This window comes from Oncorhynchus tshawytscha, linkage group LG05, assembly GCF_018296145.1.
Source record: "Oncorhynchus tshawytscha isolate Ot180627B linkage group LG05, Otsh_v2.0, whole genome shotgun sequence".
NCBI lineage: Eukaryota > Metazoa > Chordata > Actinopteri > Salmoniformes > Salmonidae > Oncorhynchus > Oncorhynchus tshawytscha.
Window position 1 is genome coordinate 74,131,548 of NC_056433.1, and position 24,829 is coordinate 74,156,376.

At 42.0% G+C, this 24,829-nt stretch overlaps 3 protein-coding genes across 4 annotated transcripts; 1 reads left to right on the plus strand and 2 right to left on the minus strand.

Moving 5' to 3' along the window:
* Positions 1 to 563: 563 nt before the first annotated feature.
* fam102bb (family with sequence similarity 102 member Bb) lies at positions 564 to 19,158 on the plus strand. 2 transcript variants are annotated; one of them, XM_024422302.2, is made up of 12 exons: positions 564 to 842; positions 9,471 to 9,591; positions 9,736 to 9,765; positions 10,246 to 10,362; positions 10,587 to 10,633; positions 13,070 to 13,164; positions 14,717 to 14,815; positions 15,898 to 15,917; positions 16,016 to 16,308; positions 16,664 to 16,800; positions 18,342 to 18,411; positions 18,587 to 19,158. In XM_024422302.2, the coding sequence occupies exons 1-12, from the start codon at positions 697 to 699 to the stop codon at positions 18,627 to 18,629; spliced, it is 1,218 nt and encodes a 405-aa protein (XP_024278070.1). In that variant the 5' UTR covers positions 564 to 696; the 3' UTR covers positions 18,630 to 19,158. The 2 variants fall into 2 exon arrangements, with proteins under 2 accessions (XP_024278070.1, XP_024278071.1); XM_024422303.2 differs by lacking the exon at positions 14,717 to 14,815.
* Positions 19,159 to 19,742: 584 nt separating this feature from the next.
* On the minus strand, positions 19,743 to 24,437 carry LOC112247080. The gene is made up of 6 exons (XM_024415741.2): positions 24,061 to 24,437; positions 23,687 to 23,799; positions 23,386 to 23,520; positions 22,889 to 23,071; positions 22,582 to 22,765; positions 19,743 to 22,374 (listed from the first exon to the last, which is right to left on the minus strand). The coding sequence occupies exon 6, from the start codon at positions 20,459 to 20,461 to the stop codon at positions 19,820 to 19,822; it is 642 nt and encodes a 213-aa protein (XP_024271509.2). The 5' UTR covers positions 20,462 to 22,374; positions 22,582 to 22,765; positions 22,889 to 23,071; positions 23,386 to 23,520; positions 23,687 to 23,799; positions 24,061 to 24,437; the 3' UTR covers positions 19,743 to 19,819.
* Positions 21,808 to 24,144, minus strand: henmt1 (HEN methyltransferase 1). Its single transcript, XM_042322724.1, has 7 exons — positions 24,061 to 24,144; positions 23,687 to 23,799; positions 23,386 to 23,520; positions 22,889 to 23,071; positions 22,638 to 22,765; positions 22,504 to 22,517; positions 21,808 to 22,374 (listed from the first exon to the last, which is right to left on the minus strand). The coding sequence occupies exons 1-7, from the start codon at positions 24,142 to 24,144 to the stop codon at positions 21,808 to 21,810; spliced, it is 1,224 nt and encodes a 407-aa protein (XP_042178658.1).
* Positions 24,438 to 24,829: the final 392 nt, after the last annotated feature.

Here is a 24,829-nt window from a genome sequence, read left to right on the forward strand (position 1 = left end):
TTTCTATTAGTCATCTGAATAGATTCTCTGCCCTGCCCAACTCTGACAGCTGAGTATGCAGTGTATGGTCTGTAAATTCTATGATCTCCCTGTAACTCACTGTCTGCTACATAATGTATTTATAACTTATATAACCAATCATCTCTGTTTCTCTCTGTGTGTGTGTGTGTGTGTGTGTGTGTGTGTGTGTGTGTGTGTGTGTGTGTGTGTGTGTGTGTGTGTGTGTGTGTGTGTGTGTGTGTGTGTGTGTGTGTGTGAGTGTGTGTGCGTGCGTGCGTGTGTGTAAGTCCGCTCATTTGCCACAAGATGCTGACAAAGTACTGCTGCCTTTTTCATTCAGACACCGATACATTGTTTACATTTTTTACATTTACATTTTTTCTTTAATGTTACTTATTGGCTGGGGAGTTAATAAAATATGGAAACAGAAGAGATCTCAACTTTAAAAACAGTAACAAACAAGTTAACCAAAAGAAAGAAAACAGATTGACCGCAGCGCTTATAATGTAGGTGACCTGGAACGCACCATGCAGTCCCTTATAAATAAAGGTGACCCGGAACGAGCCCGAAGACTTCCTCCGCGGCTGACTGTAGCACGAATATTGTCATTCACCAATCATCGCCGCTGCTATGGGGGTGTAAAAAGGACTGACATCCATAGAAGAAAGACACATTATCAGGCTAAACTAACGGTTTATGGATTTCATGATGATGAAGAAAAAGAAATTCAAGTTTAAAGTGGATTTCGAGCTGGATGAGCTCTCTTCTGTCCCCTTTGTCAACGGTGTCCTGTTTTGTAAAGTCCGACTCCTTGATGGTGGTTTCTCCGAGGAGTCGTCTCGGTAAGAATGCTAACGTTAACTGCTAGCTAGCTAGCAACTCAATGCTAGATAATGTTTTATTTTCTTGTGCCTGTGTCTGTTATCTGTTATGTTCAGAATTTCCAATATTAGGCAATAGCCATACATTGCTAGTTCGCTGGGTATAACATTGTTACCGTAACCTAGATAACGTTAGCTGGCTGCCAGGCTAGCAACCGTCATCTGACTAGCACCATCACATCCGTGCACAGCTTCGGCTGTAAACAATGCCAGGTTGGATCGGTATGTATAGCTAGCAAGGAAGGTACTGCTAAACCCTGTCGTTAGTATGCACAATAGATGTCTGTCTGCGAGGATGATGGAGTGGAGAGTCACAAGTAGGAACATGTTCCATTTTACATTTGAGAATATTGTCAGTATCACACTACAATGGTGCATGACATGGTCAAAGTCCAGGCACAGTACATGGGTGATAGATCAAAAATAAATACAGGCAACACTTTACATTAGTGCCCTTATTACTGTGTAATTACTCCTCGAAGTAGCGTGTGACAACTACTGACAGGTGTCATAGTGTGCACAGTGCACTCCAATGGTTTTATGATAAATGGTCTGAGTTCCTCTCACAGAGTGGATTGTATTTGATTTCATCATGTTTAGCTAATCAAGTAGCTAATCCCCTTTCCTCTGAAAGCCATCTCCTACTGTAGCTTTAACTCCATATTAACCTGATACCTGAGGAGGAGAGAGGAAATGTGGTGTGGAGGCTAAATATGTACAGCAATCCTTCAGCAGAGTCAGTGTGGCTTGCTGTTGTCAATCCAAGCCTCCAGTATTCACTATGACATCATACTTTTTCCTAAACTTTTGTTGCTTCCTCTTTCCATTGATTGACACGAATCTTAGATTTCACAGTGCCATCCATTCAGCAGTGATGTGACCGCAGCTTCTTCCTGATTCATGGTCGTGATGCTGCATCTCTTTGTGCAAGGCAGGATACAGGGACTGAGTCTGGGCGTCTGAAACGGGCTGGCTCGGGTCAGGTTATTCTACCCAACATCTGGAGCCTGTCCGTAGCTCTGCACACGTCCCCAGGCCCGGATAAGCTTGTCAGATTTGCAGACGTGAGATGGAGCTTAGCCTATGCAGGGGTTTTGTGCAAGCTTGATACTTTAATTTCTAAATGATTTGCCTTTGGCAAATCCTTCTCTTAATCTGGTAAAAACTTCCTCTGACTGAGTGGTAGGCCTGTGTATGAATAGAGCCTCTGTGTTTCTGTCTGTTTGGGTTCCTTTCACTGTGAATAAGCCAGACCACACCATGCCAGCCCCTCTGATGCCATCACTGATTCCTTCAGTGTGCGGGTGCTTCTGTAATGGCCTCAGTAATGGATATTTATGAGTCTGTCAGTGCCACAGTGTTTCCTCTATAATAATTTGTAGCATTTGGGGGAAAAAGGGGTTGATACCTTTGTTTTCCGTATCTGGGGTCCCCTCCGGAGAATTTCTATGTAGAAGGATTGAGAAGCTCAGTTCTGGTGACTTTTTAAAAGGACATTCTACTCTAAAATTAATAGAAAATTATGACACCATCTAAAATGTAATTTCCTCATCCAGAAATGAGCCCAATAACATATTTGTTAAACTATTAGTAAAAAATATTTTAACATATTGGACCATGCATATAGTTTGTGCATGGTCCATATTATTAGGTATGCTATTAGCAATAAGAATTATCACCTGTAGCCAAACTGATGCACCATAGTGGCTATAAATAAATAGGGGCTCCGAATTAAGATGCAAAGATGCCTGCAGAAAGAATGGGCTGTCAGCTATGACATGGCACCTTGAGTTTGAAAAAAATCTCTTTTAGTTATTGAACTACCCGTAGGTGTAGTGGTTTTATACCTTGGAATGGAATTACTACAGAGAAATGCATAATTATGGCTATAAATGCCATCTTCACATTTCACAAGTTTGGACATCACAGTACAATACACTGATTTTCTTTAATGTACTGCATTGTACTACTGTACTATCCAAACTGAAACGTATGTCTATGATGCGTTCGGATTTGGTCCGGTCTGTCTGTGGACGTTAACATGAAGGCCAGGGTGGACTGACCGAATTTCAACTACTTTTCAACGTCCATCGATGTCCGGTGTCGGTCGGTGCTCAGTGGTTGCTAGTTACAGTAAATGGGAGGAGAGGGGGGCTCATGGTAGGTGTCAGTAAGAGCTGGGAGAGGTGACATTAACTGGAGAGAGAGGCAGAGCAAGAGAAAGAGAGAGAAGGGAGTGGTTGTCCAGACTGTTTTAACACACTTGGTTTGACCAACAGAAAGACAAAGAAACAGTTATGAGCTGAACGTAACAGTATGCCAGTGGAAGGGAGGACAGTAGCAGGTGACCCAACTGTGGTTTGTGACTACTGATTTCCCATTGTATATAACTAATTGGTATGTCTACCATTACTTGTTACTTCTGGAACTATCATCATCCCCTCTCTTCACGAGGGAGAGAAATTAGAAAATATCTTATAGATACAGTGAGTTCCAAAAGTATTGTGACAGTGACAAGTTTGTTGTTTTGGCTCTGTACTCCAGCACTTTGGATTTGAAATGATAAGAGACTTGCTTAGTTAAATAAAAACGGTTTAGAAAGGACTTTTTGTATGTTGTCCCCCCCCCACCCTATTTTAGGGGACCAAAGACTGGAACGAGCTGCAACAGTTTTATCTCTTCATTCAAAGACTCAATCATGGACTGATAGTTGTGGCTGCTTTGCGTGATGTATCATTGTCTCCACCTTCTTGCACTTTGTGCTGTTGTCTGTGCCCAATAATGTTTGTACCATGTTTTGTGCTGCTACCATGTTGTGTAGTGACCATGCTGTGTTGTCTTGTGTTGCTGCCTTGCTATGTTGTTGTCTTAGGTCTCTCTTTATGTAATTTTGTCTCTCTTGTCGTGATGTGTGTTTTGTCCTATATATATATATATTTATATATATATTTATATATATATTTATATATATATATATATATATAATGTGTATGTATGTATATATATATTTGTGTATGTATGTATGTATATGTGTGTGTATGTATGTATGTATATATAATGTATATGTATGTATGTATGTATGTATGTATGTATGTGTATATATATATATATATATATATATATATATATATATATATATATATATATATATATATATGTATATATGTATGTATGTATATGTGTATATATATGTATGTGTATATATATGTGTATATATATTATATATATATATATATATATATATATATATATATATATATATTATATATATATTATATATATATTATATATATATTATATATATATATATATATATAATGTGTATGTATATGTGTGTGTATGTATGTATGTATGTATGTGTATATATAATATAATATATATATATATATATATATATATATATATATATATATATATATATATATATATATGTATATATATATATATATATATATATTCACTACCGTTCAAAATTTTGGAGTCACTTATAAATGTCCTTGTTTTTGAAAGAAAAGCTAAAAAATGTGTCCATTAAAATAACATCAAATTGATCAGAAATAGTGTAGACATTGTTAATGTTGTAAATGACTATTGTAGCTGGAAACGGCAGATTTTTTAATGGAATATCTACATACAGAGGCCCGTTATCAGCAACCATCACTCCTGTGTTCACATGGCACGTTGTGTTAGTCTAATCCAAGTTTAACATTTTAAAAGGATAATTGATCATTAGAAAACCCTTTTGCAAATATGTTAGCACAGCTGAAAACTGTTGTGCTGATTAAAAAAGCAATAAAACTGGCCTTTAGACTAGTTGAGTATCTGGAGCATCAGCATTTGTAGGTTCGATTACAGGCTCAAAATGGCCAAAAACAAATAACTTTCTTCTGAAACTCGTCAGTCTATTCTTGTTCTGAGAAATTAAGGCTGTTCCATGCGAGAAATTGCCAAGAAACTGAATATCTCGTACAACTCTGTGTACTACTCTCTTCACAGAACAGCCCAAACTGGCGCTAACCAGAATAGGTTGACTGCATCCAATTGGCTGAGTAGAGTGTTGGAGGACTTGTGAGGCGTCTGTTTCTCAAACTAGACACTCTAATGTACTTGTCCTCTTGCTCAGTTGTGCACTGGGGCCTCCCACTATTTATTGAAGCTGATTCAGCAACTAACCATGATTCAGATGACCATCCAATCAATGCTAAATTACAGAGACATAATTTATAGATCGGCAATTAAGGGTGTTCTCGAGCGGCTAGATGTTCTTTACCATTCGGCCATCAGATTTGCCACCAAGGCTCCAAAGGACATATCACTGCACTCTATACTCCTCTGTAAACTGGTCATCTCTTTATACCTGTTGCAAGACCCACTGGTTGATGCTTATTTATAAAACCTTCTTAGTCCTCACTCCCCCCTATCTGACATATCTACTGCAACCCTCATCCTCCACAGACAATATCTGTTCTGCCAATCACATTCTGTTAAAGTTTTATCTCATTCTATTTATTGAAAGACTCAATCATGGACACTCTTACTGACAGTTGTTCCTGCTTTGCATAATGTATTGTTGTCTCTACCTTCTTGCCCTTTGTGCTGTTGTCTGTGCCCAATAATGTTTGTACCATGTTGTGCTGCTACCATGTTGTTGTCATGGGTTGCTGCCTTGCTATGTTGTTGTCTTAGGTCTCTCTTTATGTAGTGTTGTGTTGTCTCTCTTGTCGATGTGTGTGTTGTCCTATATTTATATTACATTAATAAAAATAATAAGCTCAGCCCCTGTCCCGCAGGAGGCCTTTTGGTAGGCCGTCATTGTAAATAAGAATTTGTTCTAAACAGACTTCCCTAGTTAAATAAAGGTTAAATAAATAAAAAAGAATAGAATAAACATGTTAGCATAAGTATAATACAGGAAGGCACAATTTATAGTCTAATATTTACAGCTCAATCAATTGACATGGATAGCCCTGCTACTAGGCCATAGTTTATACTGGAGGATAAAGGGATACATTATAAACTAATGCTCTACTGTAATGTATCCTACAGTAAGTGCCAGTGGATATGATTCCCTGTGAGATTATTTCCAAGGAAATAAATCATGTGAAAGACAAATGCCTTCTCTGTTAGTTCTGTGAGGGAACAACCACAATGCACCATTCTACAGGCTGGAATTTTTTAAACAAAGAACAGTTCTCAGTGCTTTTGGTGTTTCTCATTGAAAATAACAAGTTAATGAGATTTATCTTTTTAAATATTAAAAATAATCTAAGTAGAATGTGTTTTGTTGCTGGGAGAAGAACCAGATCTATGATTCATCCTGGGTCCCTTGTAGGGGAAAGATTTTCTCTCTGCCTTGCTTTCTTTTCTGTCTTTCCTTCTCTTGGCGTGTCATTCCTTCTGCATCGTCTGCCAGACAGAAATCCCTGGCGCCCAGTTTTATTAGGTCTCTATGGTTACCAAAGTTCATGAAGTTGCTGAAAAGAAGAATAGAAAATAAACAATGTAGCAAAGTTTTCTCCGGCAATACCCGGACCCCGGATAATGTAACTGACTCATTGAACAAAAAATATAATTCACAAGACTTCCTATTTGAGAAATTTATTTTAAAATGGGCTTAATAGTAAAGACATATTTTAATGGTAAACATGTATTACCTTTTTAATATGGCATCAACACAAACTAATGTTTTTGTCTAATTGCCAAATGAATCACTTCAAAAAGTAGGCTACCTGCACACATTCTACCACTCCAAAAATAATTCCAGCATCCAAACAGTGTACTGTTTGTGAACTACTTTAAAACAGCAAACGTATTATATTACTATTATTAATAATAATCTCATAACATGTGGTCCATGCCGTTTGAAGGGAAAGAGACATGTGTTACCAACAAGTGTGATGTCATTTGGCGGTTGTCATTAGGCCTACACTCTTGTAGTCTGAATTAAAATCTCCCTCAGTTTGTCTCCACTTACCCTATAATGAATGACAAAGCAAAAACAGGATTTTAGAAATGTTTGCTCATTTATTTTAAAAAATATTTTGGGGGAAATATCACATTTAAATAAGTATTCAGACCCTTTACTCAGTACTTTGTTGAAGCAACTTTGGTAGCTATAGTAATAGCCTCGTCTTCTTGGGTATGACGCTACAAGCTTGGCACACCTGTATTTGGGGAGTTTCTCCCATTCTTTTCTGCAGATCCTCTCAAGCTCTCATGTTGGATGGGGAGCGTTGCTGCACAGCTATTTTCAGGTCTCTCCAGGCCACTCAAGGACATTCAGAGACTTGTCCCGAAGCCACGCCGGCGTTGTCTTGGCTGTGTGCTTAGGGTTGTTTTCCTGTTGGAAGGTGATCCTTCGCCTCAGTCTGAGGTCCTGAGCACATCAAGGATCTCTCTGCATTTTCTCTGTTCATTTTCTCTGTTCTCTGTTCTCATGCATTTTCTCTGTTCATCTTTCCCTCAATCCTGACTAATCCTGACTCAATCCAGTCCCTGCCGCTGAAAAACACCCCCACAGCATGACGTTGCCACCACTATGCTTCACCGTAGGGATGGTGCCTGGGCTCCTCCAGAAGTGATGCTTGCCATTCAGGTCAACGATTTCAATCTTAGTTTCATCAGACCAGAGAATCTAGTTTCTCATGATCTGAGTGTCTTTACGTACCATTTGGAAAATTCCAAGCGGGCTGTCGTGCCTTTTACTGAGGAGTGGTTTCAGTCACTCTACCATAAAGGCCTGATTGGTGGAGTGCTGCAGAGATGGTTGTCCTTCTGGAAGGAGTCTTGGTGGTTCCAAACTTTTTCCATTTAGGAATAATGAAGGCCACTGTGTTCTTGGGGAACTTAAATTCTGCAGAAATGTTTTGGTACCCTTCCCCAGATCTGTGCCCCCGACACAATCTTGTCTCTGAGCTCTACAGATAATTCCTTCTACCTCATGGCTTGGTTTTGGCTCTGACTTGCACTGTCAAATGTGGGATCTTATATAGACAGGTGTGTGCCTTTCCAAATCATGTCCAATCAATTGAATGTACCACAGGTGGACTCCAATCAAGTTGTAGAAACATCTCAAGGATGATCAATGGAAACAGGATGCACCTGAGCTCATTTCGAGACTCCTAGCAAAGGGTCTAAATACTTATGTAAATAAGTTATTTCAGTGTTTTATTTGTAAAAGTTTTGTAAAAATGTCAGTTTTTGCTTTGTCGTTATGGGGTGTTGTGTGTAGATGGCTGAGTTGTTTTATTTTATTTAATCCATTTTAGAATAAGGCTAATGTAACAAAATGTGGAAAAAGTCAAGGGGTCTGAATACATTCCGAAGGCACTGTATCTGCCTTCATTAAAACAAATATAGACTCTTAGCTTTCATTTGACACCCAATTTGACATGCTCCTATGAATTTCCCATGTTAGTTCTCATGGGTCCTTTTACGTGGAAATTACCTAAAATGACGGGACATCTGAAAATGGGCTGAAATACAGAAGCAAATACAGCAGTATCTGTCCGGAGCTCATCGCCACAGGAAACTGAGGGCCCAGTCGATACAATGTTTCACGTTTGCTAGCGAAAGCTCAAGACAGGCGGCGTAGAGAGATTAATGCGATTGAAAGAACCTGAACCAACTGTCAGAGAGGCGGGGCTGTTTGTTTAATTTGGAATAAGCTTTTGTTTTCATAGTACTAATGCAGCTGTACAAAATTGCATTTTAACAAATAGAATTAAAGACCAGCCCCCCAACCCACCCCTGTAATTTGCACACTGGTCACACCCTGTTATTGGATTAAAGGAGTAGGTTACAGCTAATGGTCTAGTTAGTTAGAACCCTGAGCTCAGCCTGAGGTGTATGGGGAGTGGAATACTCCGCTGGATGGGGACTTCCCTGTTGGAGTATTATGTAAGGAGTTTTTTTTCACAAGATGTCATGTTGTAAGGATTATTCATTTACATTTTTATTACCAACGACATCATCAGTTGTTCACTATAGAGGAGAGGTGTGAGTTGTAAGTATTGGTCCATTTAGATCAGGGGGATTGGACAGAAGGGAGATGACGGTGAGAACATTGAGTGGGTGAAGTCAGAGAGGATGCCAGAGGAAGAAGAGCTATCTGGAGAACTGGAATACTACCCCCTACACACTCTCTCTCTTTCAATCTCTTCCCCTCCTACCAGTTTCTCAACACTTAGGCCTATGCTGAGCAGGGTTAGTAAAATGACATGATTGAAATAGGACAATAATCAATTTCAATGGACTATCAAGTGTTTCTGCGAACCACATGGTTAAATCCTCTACAGTTGGTCTCCATTAACATGCAGGGATGGGTTCTAGTGAGAATCCGTAATCAATAACCTATTTGGCCCATGTTTAATGATCATAATGTTTCCATTATGTTGCCACGACAGTCAGCCTCTAAGATAAATCTATCCCTCTGGATTTTCAAGCTGACCCATGTCCTTAGTTGGACCGTCCCATGTTTCCAGTTGGCTAGCCTCGCTTTCAGACAGTGTGTGATACTATCACCTATGCCATGCGATTGGTGCTGATGTTGTGTATCAATATGTGACCATTTCTGTATTTCTCCTACAGGGAGCCGGTCCATGCTAACTGTGTACGCTGGAAGAAGAGGTTCTCCTTCCCCTGTAAGATGAGTGCCACCGCTGGGACGGGCGTGCTTGACCCCTGTGTGTGCCGCGTGTCTGTCAGGAAGGTATGGCCCTCAGACTCTCAGCTCCTATTAATGTTGTAAAACCTCATCTGGAACATAGATTGGCATAAGGCATGTCTATAAAGTTTACTGGTTTCTGCTTTGTCACTGTTTACATTCAAATGATTTCACTGTTTTATTTGATAGGAGCTAAAGGGTGGGAAGACGTACGCAAAGGTACTGTTTCAGAGAGAGATTCCTTTTTACACTCTTCTTGCTTTCTCTCCCAATACATAGTTAGTTACATTGATCTATGCTTAGTGAACAGGTTGCTTTCTCTGCCTGCAGGTAGTCTAGAGTTGGTGTCACAGTTAAGCTCTGTCCATGTGGTACACTGCAAATGTTTTGTTCTAGTGGTAAAATATTTACCCTTTAAAAATAGGCCTACAGGAAGTGAAAAAAACACTAATTGATTAGTGTTAACCCATTTAAATTGTAATGATTAGCTTTTACCTTAAATGGGAAATTACCTAGATAATGTGTATCCAATTAAAGTTTATGCTCCAGAGACTAAAAATAGTCAATTAAATCAATAAAGCCAGAGAAAATGGACACTGAAAGGTTGAGGTACAGAAAGAGATTGATAGGAGAAAAACAACAGCCCACAACACCACCCTGCAGCTCTGTCTGCAAGTTAACCTGATCCTCTCTCCTCAGCTTGGCTTTGCAGACCTAAACCTGGCTGAGTTTGCTGGTTCTGGGAACACGACACGTAGATGTCTACTGGAAGGTTACGACACCAAGAACACCCGGCAGGACAACTCCATACTCAAGGTACTGATTGGAGAGATGGGTTTCTATCAATTCCAGTACATCATATCAGTCTCCGCTGCTTTCTTCTAGCCTGGTCCCAGATCTGTTTGTGATGTCTTGTCAACTCTTATCTTATAGTCATTGTCAAGCGAGTTGGCTAGACAGCACAAAGAGATCTGGGACCAGGCTAGGTTTTGTATGTCAGTGTCAAGAGAGCTCAAACCTCCGTTTTCTTTTTGTAACAGGTTATCATCAGCACACAACTGATGTCCGGGGACCCCTGTTTTAAAACGTAAGTGGTGCCTTCACTTTTTAAAAAAACATAAGGCCTATTATGATTTGGTTTTTAGATATGAGAAATGTTTCAAATGCAATTGAAGAAAATGCGCTCAGATTTCCCCCTACAGTGAAGTGCATTCAAATTTGCATAGCATTTCCCTTTGTGACCAATGTTTATCCGCCCACCTACACTGCAGCAAGGATTCCTCCCTGCTTCTCTATGATAGGCTACAGTTGTGTGGGGGGGTTTAAGGAAGGAGAATTATTCTATAGTATTTATTTGTAATACGGAGTAGGAACACAGTGGGTGTCATTTAAATTGTAGGTGAGAGAAAGAACATTTCAAACTAAGCATTCACCATGAACGCAATTAATTTCCTCATTGATTTAGTGTCCTACATTTCAGGTTACATAAAACTGTCAACAGCACTTTAGAGTAAATACTGTGTTATACTGTAAAGTCTAGCAAAAGAAAAGGTTTGCACATACTCTTTCAAACCAAAATTCAGAATTCAGCCTTATTCAGTGGGTAGCAATGTTGTAAATAGAAATGTAGACTAATCTTGCACAGAGAGATGTCCCTCTTGGACCTGACAGAGAGTCATGTCTGTTCTTAGAAATGTATCTGTTATTTCTGTGGTGTTGCATCCATATGAATAAGCTCCAGGTCTTGAAGGCTTTGCCTGTTAGACTGTGTGAGGAGTGTGTAGCATGGGGAGTCAGGGATCAGCACAGCATTAGAGAAGGCTTTACATGGGATGAAGTTATGATGGGAGCCAGGGGGACATGCTCATCTCTCCTACCCTGCAACCCTAACGCAGGGCCATTTTGGCCCATGTCCATGTTTGTGTGGGAGCGGTTCCAAGAATGTGAGGAGGATAGTACCCAGCAGATGTGTCTGTGTAAACTAAACTAGAGCAGACCAGGGTGGGGCGATGAAACAGTGGTCACAGCTGAGTTGGCTTGCCAAGTACCACACCACAGCATCATCCTGTACAGGGATAAAACAGCAGACTAACATCCAGGGTAGGTCTATAGTCTCACTGTCTCTATGAGGTCTAGGTGACTGTGAAGTTGTTTCAGCCATGTATTCTGAGAGGAGTGGGGCGGACGGGGAGGTAGAGGCATTGAAGAGGCCAGGGTGACATAAGGGATAAAGTAGAGGGGACAATAAGTTAGTTCAGCCCCAGTCTGTGTTGGAAAATAACAAGGAACGCCAACTGCCCCTGGAGCAGGAGATGACCCCAAAATGTATTATGTGCTATTGCCTTGGGCAGATAGTGGAGGAAAGCTGTTGATCATCAGACTCACTGTCTTGGAGGGTTTAAGGCAGCCCCACGCACCTCTGAGTCAGAGTATCCCCTTCTCATTCCCTTTCCTTTAATAAAAACACAGAGCAAATCACTGATGTAGCTTTAATTAAAAAACAGTTCCGTGAATGTTTTAGACAAATACTTACAACTCTTTTCATAATCATTTTTTAAAATAAACAGGTAGGCCAGTTTGGAACAAGTTCTCATTTACAACTGCGACCTGGCCAAGATCAAGCAAAGCAGTGAGACACAACAACAACACAGAGTTACACATGGAATAAACAAGCGTACAGTCAATAACACAATAGAGGAGAAAAAAGAGTCTATATACAGTGTGTGCAAATGGCGTGACGAGGTAAGGCAATAAATAGGTAGCGAAGTAATTACAGTAGCGAAGTAATTACAGTAGCGAAGTAATTACAGTTTAGCAAATTAACACTGGAGTGATTAAATAGCAGATGATGTAGAATTACTGGTGTGCAAAAGAGCAGAAAATAACATAAAAACAATATAGGGATGAGGTAGGTAGATCGGGTGGGCTATTTACAGATGGGCTATGTACAGCTGCAATGATCGGTTAGCTGCTCAGATAGCTGATGTTTAAAGTTAGTGAGGGAGATATAAGTCTCCAGCTTCAGCAATTTTTGCAATTCTTTCCAGTCATTGGCAGCAGAGAATTAGAAGGAAAGGTGGCCAAAGCAGATGTTGGCTTTGGGAATAACCAGTGAGATATACCTGCTGGAGCGTGTGCTGGTGGGTGTTGTTATTGTTATTGTGACCAGTGAGCTGAGATAAGGCGGAGCTTTACCTAGCATAGACTTATAGATGACCTGGAGCCAGTGGGTCTGAATATGTACGAATATGTAGCGAGGGCCAGCCGACTAGAGCATATAGGTCGCAGTGGTGGGTTGTATAAGGGGCTTTGGTGACAAAACGGATGGCACTGTGATAGACTGCATAAAGTTTGCTGAGTAGAGTATTGGAAGCTATTTTGTAAATGACATCGCTGAAGTCGAGGGTCGGTAGGATAGTCAGTTTTACGAGGGTATGTTTGGCAGGCGTGAGTGAAGGAGGCTTTGTTGTGAATAATTTGTGTTGCTGTGCATGAACCAACCCCTTCTGTTTGTCCTCCACAGGCCTCCTTCCACAGGCACATTCATCGGCGTCCAGGGAGATGCAGAGAGCCTCCTGGAAGAGAGGAAGGGAGGGGACAACCAGAAGACCTTCATGGGTAAAATGAGACTAGACTAACTACTCCTTACTACACCTCTTCTCCCACAGAACTCACCACAGTGCTTTTATATGACTCAGTCAGCGTTCCTCAGTCAGCGTTGGAGTGCATCATGAAATATAGCAGCTTTTAACAAACACGTCCGGTATAATAAATCTCTGGTAAATCAGAGGCAAGAGTATATATAGGTGTCGGATCTTAATTTGATCACTCTTTTGTTCGTTGCTGAGAATTTTCCTGCACCGCAGGAAATGCAGATGAGCTTTGTGATTGACATAAATTCACTGAAAACCCACACTAATACACTGTTATATTAACAGTATTCCACTTTTCACGTAGCCTCATTTTGGCCAGATATTAGCCTAACCACCGGTCAATCAACGTTATGGACTTAACATTCAAATCCTGTTGCTGCAAAGATTATTTTGCGCCGACAATTCAGGTCAAATTAAGATCCTACATCTGTAGGCCTATTAATCAAGGCACTTGCTTCTTATTCTGTTTGACAATTAAGTCAATTAGCATAAATAAACCCTGCCAGCTGCTGAGCTGTATGCCTCAGAAAATACAGACTTGGAATGAGGAAAACCAGAAGTAAAATGATTGGATATAAATGACTTTATATGGAGCATTAGTTACTGACCATCGTTCCTCTCAGTCTCTGATTGATTCTTGTCATTGATCGAAGTCTGCTTTTCTCTTTGGCTGCAGTAACTTTGAGATTTGTTCCTGTACTAATAATCATATTCTTGAATGGCAGACTGACTTGCTGTATAACCAGCTGCACCTATAGATCCTCTCAATCTTTAATCCAATTCAAGCCTTACCTGATACAGGAATGTGAATCGGTCTCGGTGTGATTCAGCTGCTGTTAATGTGTCATATTCAACATGTGTAGAAGAGAAGAGCACTCTTCTCCTCTCCCTTCGCGCTCCCACTCCCTCTCTGTCTGAAGTGGTGTGTGCTCTACCCCACAGGAGGCTTCCTGTAGAATTCAAGCTGTTTTTTTTATGCTCTCTCCGATCTCTCTGCCGCCGACCCTCACATGGTTATTGGTTAAAAATAGGAACACACTTTTGCGTCTGTGGGAGGGGAGGTCCACAGTGAAAGTGATTTTGATTGAAATTGTGTTGATAAGGGGATGACAGACTACTATGGACAACCTATTGGTTTCCACTTCATTTCCACTTGTCTGTTTGGATGCTTTCACAGCAGTCCATCCTGTGAGCACAGGACTGAAGGAACATGGACATGGTCCCCTTTCACAGCGGTCCACCCTGTGAGCACAGGACTGAGGGAGCATAGACATCGTCCCCTTTCACAGCGGTCCACCCTGTGAGCACAGGACTGAGGGAACATAGACATGGTCCCCTTTCACAGCGGTCCACCCTGTGAGCACAGGACTGAGGGAACATAGACATGGTCCCCTTTCACAGTGTGCTGGCCCTAGTTAGTCTCTTCACTCTGAATACTGTTATAGGAATATTACTGTAATCCCAGTCCACACTCAACCCATTACCAACCCCTATGTCCTGTTTTAAAAACCTGACAGAGAGCCGAGAAGGAAAGTGTCCCTCTGTTTCCGATGAACTTGGGGGCTCCTGCCATTCCCGAACATCCAGCTACGCTAGTCAGCAGTCTAAAGTCTCAGGTAGGCCCTCCTAATACTCCCAACACAGCCATTCTAATGTACAGTGCAACATGTAGCGTGGAGATCTAGCTCATTCTCTACCATGCTAACATACAACCTAGCTAGTCATCATTCAAAGTCCCAGTATGACGATTGTCACTTCCACACAGGCCATTGTACAACTGTCTGCCTCAGCATTTTATTTTCTCTGTCTTTTTCTCCATTTTTACTTTGCTGAATTCTTCTGTCTGCATGTCTGGTGTATTTGATGTGCCTTTCTAACCTTGACCTATTTTACTTTGGTAATTAAAAAATAAATATGTTTATTGTGGTAAACTAATACAAGTAAAATCATTTACATCAATGGTAGTCTGGCTAGTGAATGAAGGATCTGTTACAGGCAGATCAGATCCCCTATAATGAATGGTCTGTAGGAAAGTGAGGAGTTCACTCAACTCCTCTGATAGCCAACTGACTCTGATAAACCTACTCCTACCATTGCTTCCTACAGACATTAAAGCAAGAGAAAGGTCTATAGACTAGTTGTACAATATTCTATTTTCTTTTTAGTTTGGAGGGTAGGTTTTATATCAGTTAGCTTTGAGAGACATTTCAGACACACAGTGGTTGGCTTGTAGTGATCCTGTAGGGAGTGTTAGTGTGTGGGCGATTTGTTCCCTTCACCGTAGCCTGACTAGCTAGCGGTACATTGAGACTCTGCAGTGTCTCTGCGTTAACAGTTTCCTGCAGACATGAATGCCATGTGAGTGTGTGGGCGCTAGGCTAGCATCCATCTCTGCTGCTAAATCATTGATCACACCGCAAGGCTTCAATCTGCTCCACTCTCAGTCCTTTTCCATAACACAAAACTGCTCTCTAAAATTGTGAATGATTGACATGTTGTATGCAGACTTGACTCTTTTTGTGTGTATGAGTGACCATGTACTTAGTGTGTGATAATGTGCTTTAGTGCATTATGCCTTGATGTTATTACTTATTGATATTAATGATGAATATTTTGAAGTAGCCTGCCTATGTGTCTGAAGGCTTGTGTGTGTGCTCTAACCTCCTTGCTATTACCCCTCCGTCCCTCTCCACCCCAGGCTACAGCACAGGTCACTCCAGTTATGCCCTGAGACTTATTGATATTAATGATGAGTGTGCTAGGCTAGCATCCATCTGTGCTGCTAAATCTCCCACCGCAAGGCTTCAATCTGCTCACGCTCCTCCAGCCTGTCAGAGTGTACCCATCGCAGGAACACTTCTGTGGGCAGTGCTTCCACCGGCATCGCCAGCATCCTGGAGCCCTCTGACGACACTAGGGACACCAGGGACCAGAGGGAGAGCAGGGACCGGGAGAGGGGAGACAGGGAAGCCAGGATGGGGATGATGCCCCCTACTGCTGGGGCGTCAGCCTGCACAGCCCTGCCTGAACACCCCACCCCCGCCAGTACCATTGGTTCCTGTACAGGCACTCCGGTGAAGAGCGCCTCGTCCTGCGAACGCCTCAGCAGGTGAGACTGAGAGACACCCCTGATCAATGATGCTAATGCTGTCTTGAAAAAAAGATTCTGTAATCTCAATGTTGACTTAATAATTGAACGAAGGATAAATAAATAGACAACCTCACACCTGAGCAAGCTGCTATGCTGAGATACAAGATAGGTAGCCTAAGCAACAGTCTTTACATTACTGTACAGCCATGTATCTCAATGACATTTCTGAATTATTGGACTAGTCACTCTTGTTACACAACATTCTCAGCATCATGGATGTCACACAAAAATAAAAAAAGATAAACACCTTCTATCTGAAGAGACTGCATGTAACCTATGTGTTGTAACTTGATCCTGTATGTCCCACCACCAGACACCTGGTGAAGCAAGGGTCCATGGAGGGTCAGATGATGCGGGTGGAGGCATCGAGGGTGGATGCTGATGACGTGGTGGAGAAGATCCTTCAGAGTCAAGACTTCACCCCCAGCCTGCTGGATTCCAGCCATGAAGGTACCTAACAACCTAATCAGAGACCAAGTTCCAGAGCCAGTCAGAGACCAAGTTCCAGAGACCAAGTTCCAGAGCCAGTCAGAGACCAAGTTCCAGAGCCAGTCAGAGACCAAGTTCCAGGGCCAGTCAGAGACCAAGTTCCAGGGCCAGTCAGAGACCAAGTTCCAGAGCCAGTCAGAGACCAAGTTCCAGGGCCAGTCAGAGACCAAGTTCCAGGGCCAGTCAGAGACCAAGGCAGGTTATAGTTTGACCTTAGAGGGGTAGTTCTACCTCTACATGCAGTTCTAACTCTAGAATTGTATACTGGGTCTAAAAATAAAGTTGAAAGCATGTTTGAGATGTGGTATTAGAATTCATGAAGTTAAATTACACTCCATTCCAGTAACATTTACACCAGTATTCATAAGTGATTAATTCAAATACTGTATAAAAGTTGCTGCGAAAATTGTCAGTACAAATTAGTTGTGATAAGAATATATACAGTTGAAATCGGAAGTTGACATACACTTAGGTTGGAGTCATTAAAGCTTGTTTTTCAACCACTCCACAAATTTCTTGTTAACAAACTATAGTTTTGGCAAGTCGGTTTGGACATCTACTTTGTGCATGACACAAGTAATATCATTTAACATTTATTTTATCAGGGACTCCTACTGAGACAAGGTCTCTTTCAGAGATGAGTCCTAAATACAGAAAAGACACAAAATATAAATACAAAATGTAATCAGAAAGAAAAACACGGTCATTAAAAACAAACATATTCATCAGTAATAAGGTCCTCAATCAGCTTTCTGAATTCCCCTAGAGGCACCAGCACATCAAATCTAAGAAAATGTTGAAGATTGTTCCACAAATAAGGTGCAAGAAAACTAAAAGCAGATTTACCCAACGCAGTAGAGACCAAAGGAATTCCCAGAGTTAACCATCCCTGAGACTGGGTGTGGTAACTTGTATGTCTAAAGTTGAGTTATGATGTTAGGTACAGTGGGACTTTTTGTAAACAAGCTTTATAAATGAAAACAGCAATGTATCAAACTAGGAGACATCGAAGAGGGCCAACCAACTTTCTGGTAGAGAATGCAGTGATGATTACTAAAATTGTCACCTGTAATAAAGAGCAGTGTGCTATGATAAACTGCATCTAACGACTTTAATGAGGTGGCAGCTACAATAATACATTAATAATAATAAATAATAATGTAATAGTAATACATTTGCTTGCTCCCTGGTGACCTCAGTGATATGGAGTAGATTCTTACCGTGGGTGAGTACCGTATGCAGAGGGGGTTGATGGGGTTTCTATCAGCATGTTTTAATGAATTTCTCTACTGAGGAAGGATTGTGTCGCTGATACTCTTCAAGGTCCCGGCCTCCTCTACAGCGAGCAGAATGCTCCTGTCAATACTGGATTCAGTTGTTGATTGCCTAGCAACCAGGCTCCTGATGAGGAGTGTTGATGTTTCATCTGCTAAATAAATAAAGCAGTTTCACCACAAATGCCACTCAAAGTTTGTGTGTCTGTCTGTTTCTGTTTGTTTCAGAGGAAGGCCTGCGGTTGTTTGTCGGTCCCGGAGGAAGCACTGCCCTTGGAAGCCATCACCTGCCTACCAGGTAGCCTAAGTCTTTAACAGAGTTACACTCACAATAACTCACACTTAAAATAAGATATCTAATTTATTCATGTATAGATTTGTTTATTAAATGATTACTTAAAATGCTTATTATTTAAATTCAACCCACCCTCACTCAGGTACTTGTGATTGCTAATTTGTCCTATTTGTTTTAGGGTTGGCGCTGGTGCATATGAACAGGTGGTGATTAAACGTTAGGCCTAAACCCCACCAGGAGGATGAGTGGCACAGCTGAAATCCAACAGAACCATCAGTGATTTTAATCTTTAATTCCGGCAAGCACATTTTATCCAACTGAACTGGCCTGTCAGAAATGGACTGCAACAGCGCCCTCTGGTGTGCTTACAGACTATGTGCACTGTCGTCCCCTGTTAGATTAGCTCAGTGAAGTCAAGAAGAACATCACCACGCCTCAATCTGGGAAAGGAGTCAGACTATTAAAAACTGCAGTTTGAGGTCACAGGAAAACCTGACCTTTTCAGCTGGAGATCAAAGTGATTTGGTTCTGTGTTTGTCACCAGAATGAATGAAGCCTTTGCTGAAGAGGATGATGCCATGCTTTTTCAATACATTCCCTAGTTAACGCTAGTCCCCTAGTTTTCAGTCCTTTGGTTTTTCAACAATGTTTTTTATTTGGAACTGCCTTTTAATGTAGGATTTTAACTTCTGTCCACCAATAAGCTGCTAAAAGGTTGTGTGTGTGTGTGTGTGTGTGTGTGTGTGTCAGTGGAGGCTGGTGGGAGGAGCTATAGGAGGATGGGCTCATTGTAATGACTGGAATGGAATCATGGTTTCCATGTTTGATACCGCTCAATTTATTCCATTCCAGTCATTACAATGAGCCTGTCCTATATCTCCTCCCACCAGCCTCCAATGGTGTGCATGTGTGTGTTTGCTATGTGTTTGTGTGTATGCGTGACTGTGTGCGTGCCTATATGTCTCTGGTAAAGTGTTAAAGCCACTAGTCTGTTGTAATAATAGTAAACCTACAATAGTCCTGCAGTATACAGAGCCAGGGCTGAGGGCTGGGAGTGAGACTGCAGGTTATGTACTCAGTACTGAAGGTGACCCTGCTCCTCTCCTCTGCTGATCTCATTACTGGCAGAAATAGAAACCGCCTTACAATCTAACCGCTCTGCTCTTTTTATATGCTTGTGGGAGGGAAATAGATGGTGAGGAAGAGGAGAGAAGCTCTGTTTGAGTGAGGTCAAGCTTGTGTTTGCTTCTTCTGAAAGAATCAGACTCTCAGGTTAAGATATCAGGGTTCCAATCCGGATGGCTCTTTTTTTGCAACAACCGATGACAGTGGGGTTTAGAAACTGATGCAAGTCAACAGTTGATTCTTGCCAAGCTGACGTAGGTAAAGATGAAGGCTACAGGACAAATGGTCAACAATTGAACTGCCATTGTACACACTTATTGGTCACCTTGTGTAGTACAACTCCAAAGAGTGCGACGGTGTGGTCCACGAAGAGTGCGACGGTGTGGTCCACGAAGAGTGCAACGGTGTGGTCCACGAAGAGTGAGACGGTGTGGTCCACGAAGAGTGAGTCGGTGTGGTCCACGAAGAAGAGTGAGACGGTGTGGTCCACGAAGAAGAGTGAGACGGTGTGGTCCACGAAGAAGAGTGAGACGGTGTGGTCCACGAAGAGTGAGACGGTGTGGTCCACGAAGAGTGAGACGGTGTGGTCCACGAAGAGTGAGACGGTGTGGTCCACGAAGAGTGAGACGGTGTGGTCCACGAAGAGTGAGACGGTGTGGTCCACGAAGAGTGAGACGGTGTGGTCCACGAAGAGTGTGACGGTGTGGTCCACGAAGAGTGAGACGGTGTGGTCCACGAAGAGTGAGACGGTGTGGTCCACGAAGAGTGAGACGGTGTGGTCCACGAAGAGTGAGACGGTGTGGTCCACGAAGAGTGAGACGGTGTGGTCCACGAAGAGTGAGACTGTGTGGTCCATGAAGAGTGAGACGGTGTGGTCCACGAAGAGTGCGACGGTGTGGTCCACGAAGAGTGTGACGGTGTGGTCCATGAAGGTTCTCTCTCAGCAGCATATCAGATGGTATGATGATGATATACTTATATGACAAAAGGCCAGGAGTTACATCAGATGAGGCTGATGATGACTCTGTTATTCGTTGTCTGAACAATGTAATGGATTGGTCCCCCCCATATCTTGAATATAGTCTGTCAAATACGGTTATGAAACTGACATTGGGGGGGGGAATTGTATACACTACACGATTTTGTGATGATGAATCTTGTTAATTGGTCTGTCTCATTAAATAGAAATAACAATACATATTCAGAGTAAGTTAAAGATATAATGGCATTACATACATTTAGTGTATGTGATCGTCTCCTGTCTTAAGCCATACTGGAGGTTAACCATATCCTGACCTCAAGTTATGTGCCGTAATTTGCTGATTTCTGCAGTGTCATCAGTGTATGGTATTATAACTCTGAATTAATCTATGTTATTTCTCTTTGTGTAGATGTTTATTGTTTGCATGATTTTTGTATTTCTTCAGCGAGTTAAACCAATGCTTGAAAACCACAATTCCACCATCACATGTGGTTCAAGGTTTCTTACATCTGTACGTTTGGTAAGACCACATACCTGTGTGATTCATTTATGTTGTGCCATCACTTACCTGGAAGTTCTCTTTACTGCCTCATCTGAGGCAAATTTAAGAACAGAACTAATGTATAGATCTAGAACATGGTAGAAACTAATAATGAGTATTGTAACCTTTAGCAAGGCACTTGTATTACCATTCACTATTCCTCTTGAATAGAAATAAGCCTGTTAACTACCTTCCTTCAGTAAAATCAGTTCCAGTAGACAGATGTTAGACAGGCAGCATATGTTCCTGTTTCCCAGCTCAGTCGGTACCTAACATGTAACAAACATGGTTGCCTTTTCTCTTCTGTGAAGCTGTGTGTATTAAGGAGCTGTAACCCGTATCCTCCTGTAAAAGTGACGTTTTCTGTCAGTGTCAACAGTGTCCAATGTTCCTGTCTTTTTGACCAACATTTGCTTCCTTACCAGGTGTACTGTATGCTTTTCCTGTGTACCATGCACTGTTGATTAAAACGGTTCAAAATGTTGATTGTGTGAACCAGGCAATGACTATATTCTCATCACATTTTATTAGGAACATGTTCCTTCTTCATTTAAGGATATGGTTGAATCTTATCTGATGGCCCCTAGTTCTAGAACTGTATATTGCCAGGGTAAAAGAAAATGAAAATCCACACCACTAGTACATCAAAGAATACACTCCTTATATGACAAAGGTCATCCAAGCTCGGTCTCCCAGTCCTTGTTCTCCATGCTACTGACCAAGCTCGGTCTCCCAGTCCTTGTTCTCCATGCTACTGACCAAGCTCGGTCTCCCAGTCCTCGTTCTCCACACTACTGACAAAGAACGGACCTGTCCCTGTGTTATCAAAGTTCTCATCCCACTCCAAATCTTCATCATCGCTGTCCACCAACACCACGGCAGTGCCATCGTTGGTTAACTGTACTCTAGAGTTCTCCAGTAGGAACTTTGTGAGACGCTGGACTGTCCCACTCAGAGCTTGCACTCTGGGGCAGGAGCACAACCTGACCAAGGGGACACACACAGACTGACCTTCTCTGTAGGGCTCCACCTGTCCCATGTCTGTTCTACCCTCTCCCCCCACCTCCTCATTCTCTACCTCAAACCCTCTACCACCTGCCTCCACTCGCTCCACTTCACCTGTCTGACTCTCCTCCCTGTCCATTCCTTCTCTCGAACAACCCTCTTCATCTGTCTGTTCTGATTCTTCATCCCCCACTCCACGTATCTCCTCCAGCCACTCTCTCTTCAGGGTCTCAGCCCAGTACAGGACCTCATTCACCAGAGTCCTCTGGAAGATATTGCTGTCACACAGGCTTGGGTACACCACGTTGTATAACTGGAGTATGAGGGATGGAGAGAAAGGGTAAGGGAAAGACAATGTGAGAAATAGGTTAGGACAGAGGGGCCTATTTTATTCTCACTGGCCACTTTCTGAAACGCATGCAAAACTAAGTGACACTGATACTTTGATCTCTGACTCTGATCACACAGGTAATGAGACAGGATTAAACAACAAGAGTAGACCCCATTTGTGCCTCCTCACCACTCTGTAAGGAAGATGCTCCTCTGCGACATTATTTTGCAGACGTGGTGCGTCACCTCCTGACCTGTCTATCTGAAACACTCCGATTTGAGAGCAGAACCCGATGCTCTCCTCCTGGGCCGGTATCTGTCCTACACCTGTAAACGCCACCACATAACCAAACTCTTTGCACACCTTCAGAGCCCTGGGAGAGCAGGAGGGATGGGAGAGGATGAGTGCAAACTAAGTACAAATAAGAAAAAGGTATACCTTTTTAGAATGATGATTATAATACAGGCATACTGACTGCATGGTAATGTACACATACCAGGTCTGAAACTCTACTTTAGTCCATTCAAATTTGTGGTCGTAGTGTCTAAACCCTGTCAGCCCGGGGAGCAGGGGGTTGAAGTCAGCGTTTGGAGTGCTAATGATTGCTGCTACTGGGGCCATGTAGCCAAATACAACCTCAGTGAACCTATCCACATCCTCAAGCTGTAGGTGCTCAATGCTGTAGAGAGCAAGTTTGTGGTTAACATAAAATACCATGACAATATTGAAGGGCACATGATGGGCAAACCCTTACATGTGGCAATCAACATGGAATTGATGTACCAGTATGTTGGTGCTCATATAATACAGTATCTGAAAAAGTAGAAAAACATTGTCTGAGGGCTAATCACTCCAGTAGTCACCCAGACTTCCAGTGCTTCTACACCTGCATTGCTTGCTGTTTGGGGTTTTAGGCTGGGTTTCTGTACAGCACTTTTAGATATCAGCTGATGTACGAAGGGCTATATAAATACATTTGATTTGATGACTTACAGCTCAATACTCGTCACCAGATCAAATCCTTTGGTGCGGGGATCCCTCTCGGTGACTGAACCCTGGTACAGCTCAATGGTCAGGGGATGATCACCTGGCTGCAGGTAGTCAGTTGGAATCGGTGCCAGTTCATACCTGCTCAGGATTTAATTGTAAAGGTCCTTAGTTTAGGTTATGATAAATGAAGACAGGTAGGTGTGTGTGTACTACAGTCTCACAAAGGTAGACCTAGGTCATAGGATAGGATCTCACAAATCAATGGACAATGTTTTATTTGTTGAAATAACTTAATAAAACACACATTTTAGCCCTGATAACTGCACAGTCAATGTCCAGTCCAGCAAGCAGTTCAATTTCTTTGTGAAACTTCAGCTTCCTAAGGAGAGTGCAGTCATTGCATCCCAAGTCTACCACCTGAAGAAGAGAATGGACACATAAAATACAGTTGTAATGGGCCTATTGCAGATAAGTTGACAAGTTCTGATAAATAGTTTCCCCCATTTATTTTCAATTAGCGGGTCAGACTTTAAACATAACGTCAACATAAGGCAGGCCAAAGACGGTCTGCATCTAAACCGTGTAGTTCTGCGATTAGCTAGCTAGCTAACGTTACATGTGGGATGTTTCGATGGAAGCCACAACTGAACCATCACGTAAAGTAGTTTTATACAGTACCTTTTTGGGTTTGTTCTCTTTGACGAAGTCGATGACAAATTCGTATCGCTGTATGTACAATGGTGGAGTAAATATCGTGTTCATCGTAAACAATTAACTATTTACTACTTGAAACACTGCTGCTAGAGGTCGAATCGCGCAATTTGAGCCATTATGGCGCTGGCGGAACATCTCTCTGAATTAATGCCAGTTCAAGTGGACTAAATCTGAGTCTGCGGAACCCTGGCCTAAATAACAGGCTGCAGCAGAGTTCAGTTTTTTTTAACGATTTACGATGAAATGTTAATTCTTCCCACTTATTGGTGCATGTGTTATATTTGATTGTTTGTTTTTCTATAGCCTTGTGTAACAGTATAACTTTAATCCGTCCCCTCGCCGGGCGCGAACCAGTCACCCACGAAGCATCGTTACCCATCGCTCCACAAAAGCCGCGGCCCTTGCAGAGCATGGGGAACCACTAGTTCAAGGTCTCAAAGCAAGTGACGTCACCGATTGAAACTCTATTAGCGCGCACCACCGCTAACTAGCTAGCCATTTCACATCCGTTACACTTGGTTCGATGACAAGAAAGAAGAATCTGAATCAGGGATGTTCACATGGGTCTCACAGGCTCCTGGGTTGCATCAAGTATGTCCATTTGTTTGAGAGTCTGCTGATGCTCAGATATCAATTGATCTGTCTGCCCGAATGGTCTGAGTTCAACATTCTAACTTGTCTTTCGGGTCCATGCAGAAATGTTTCCTATAGTACATGAAATCAAAAGTATTGA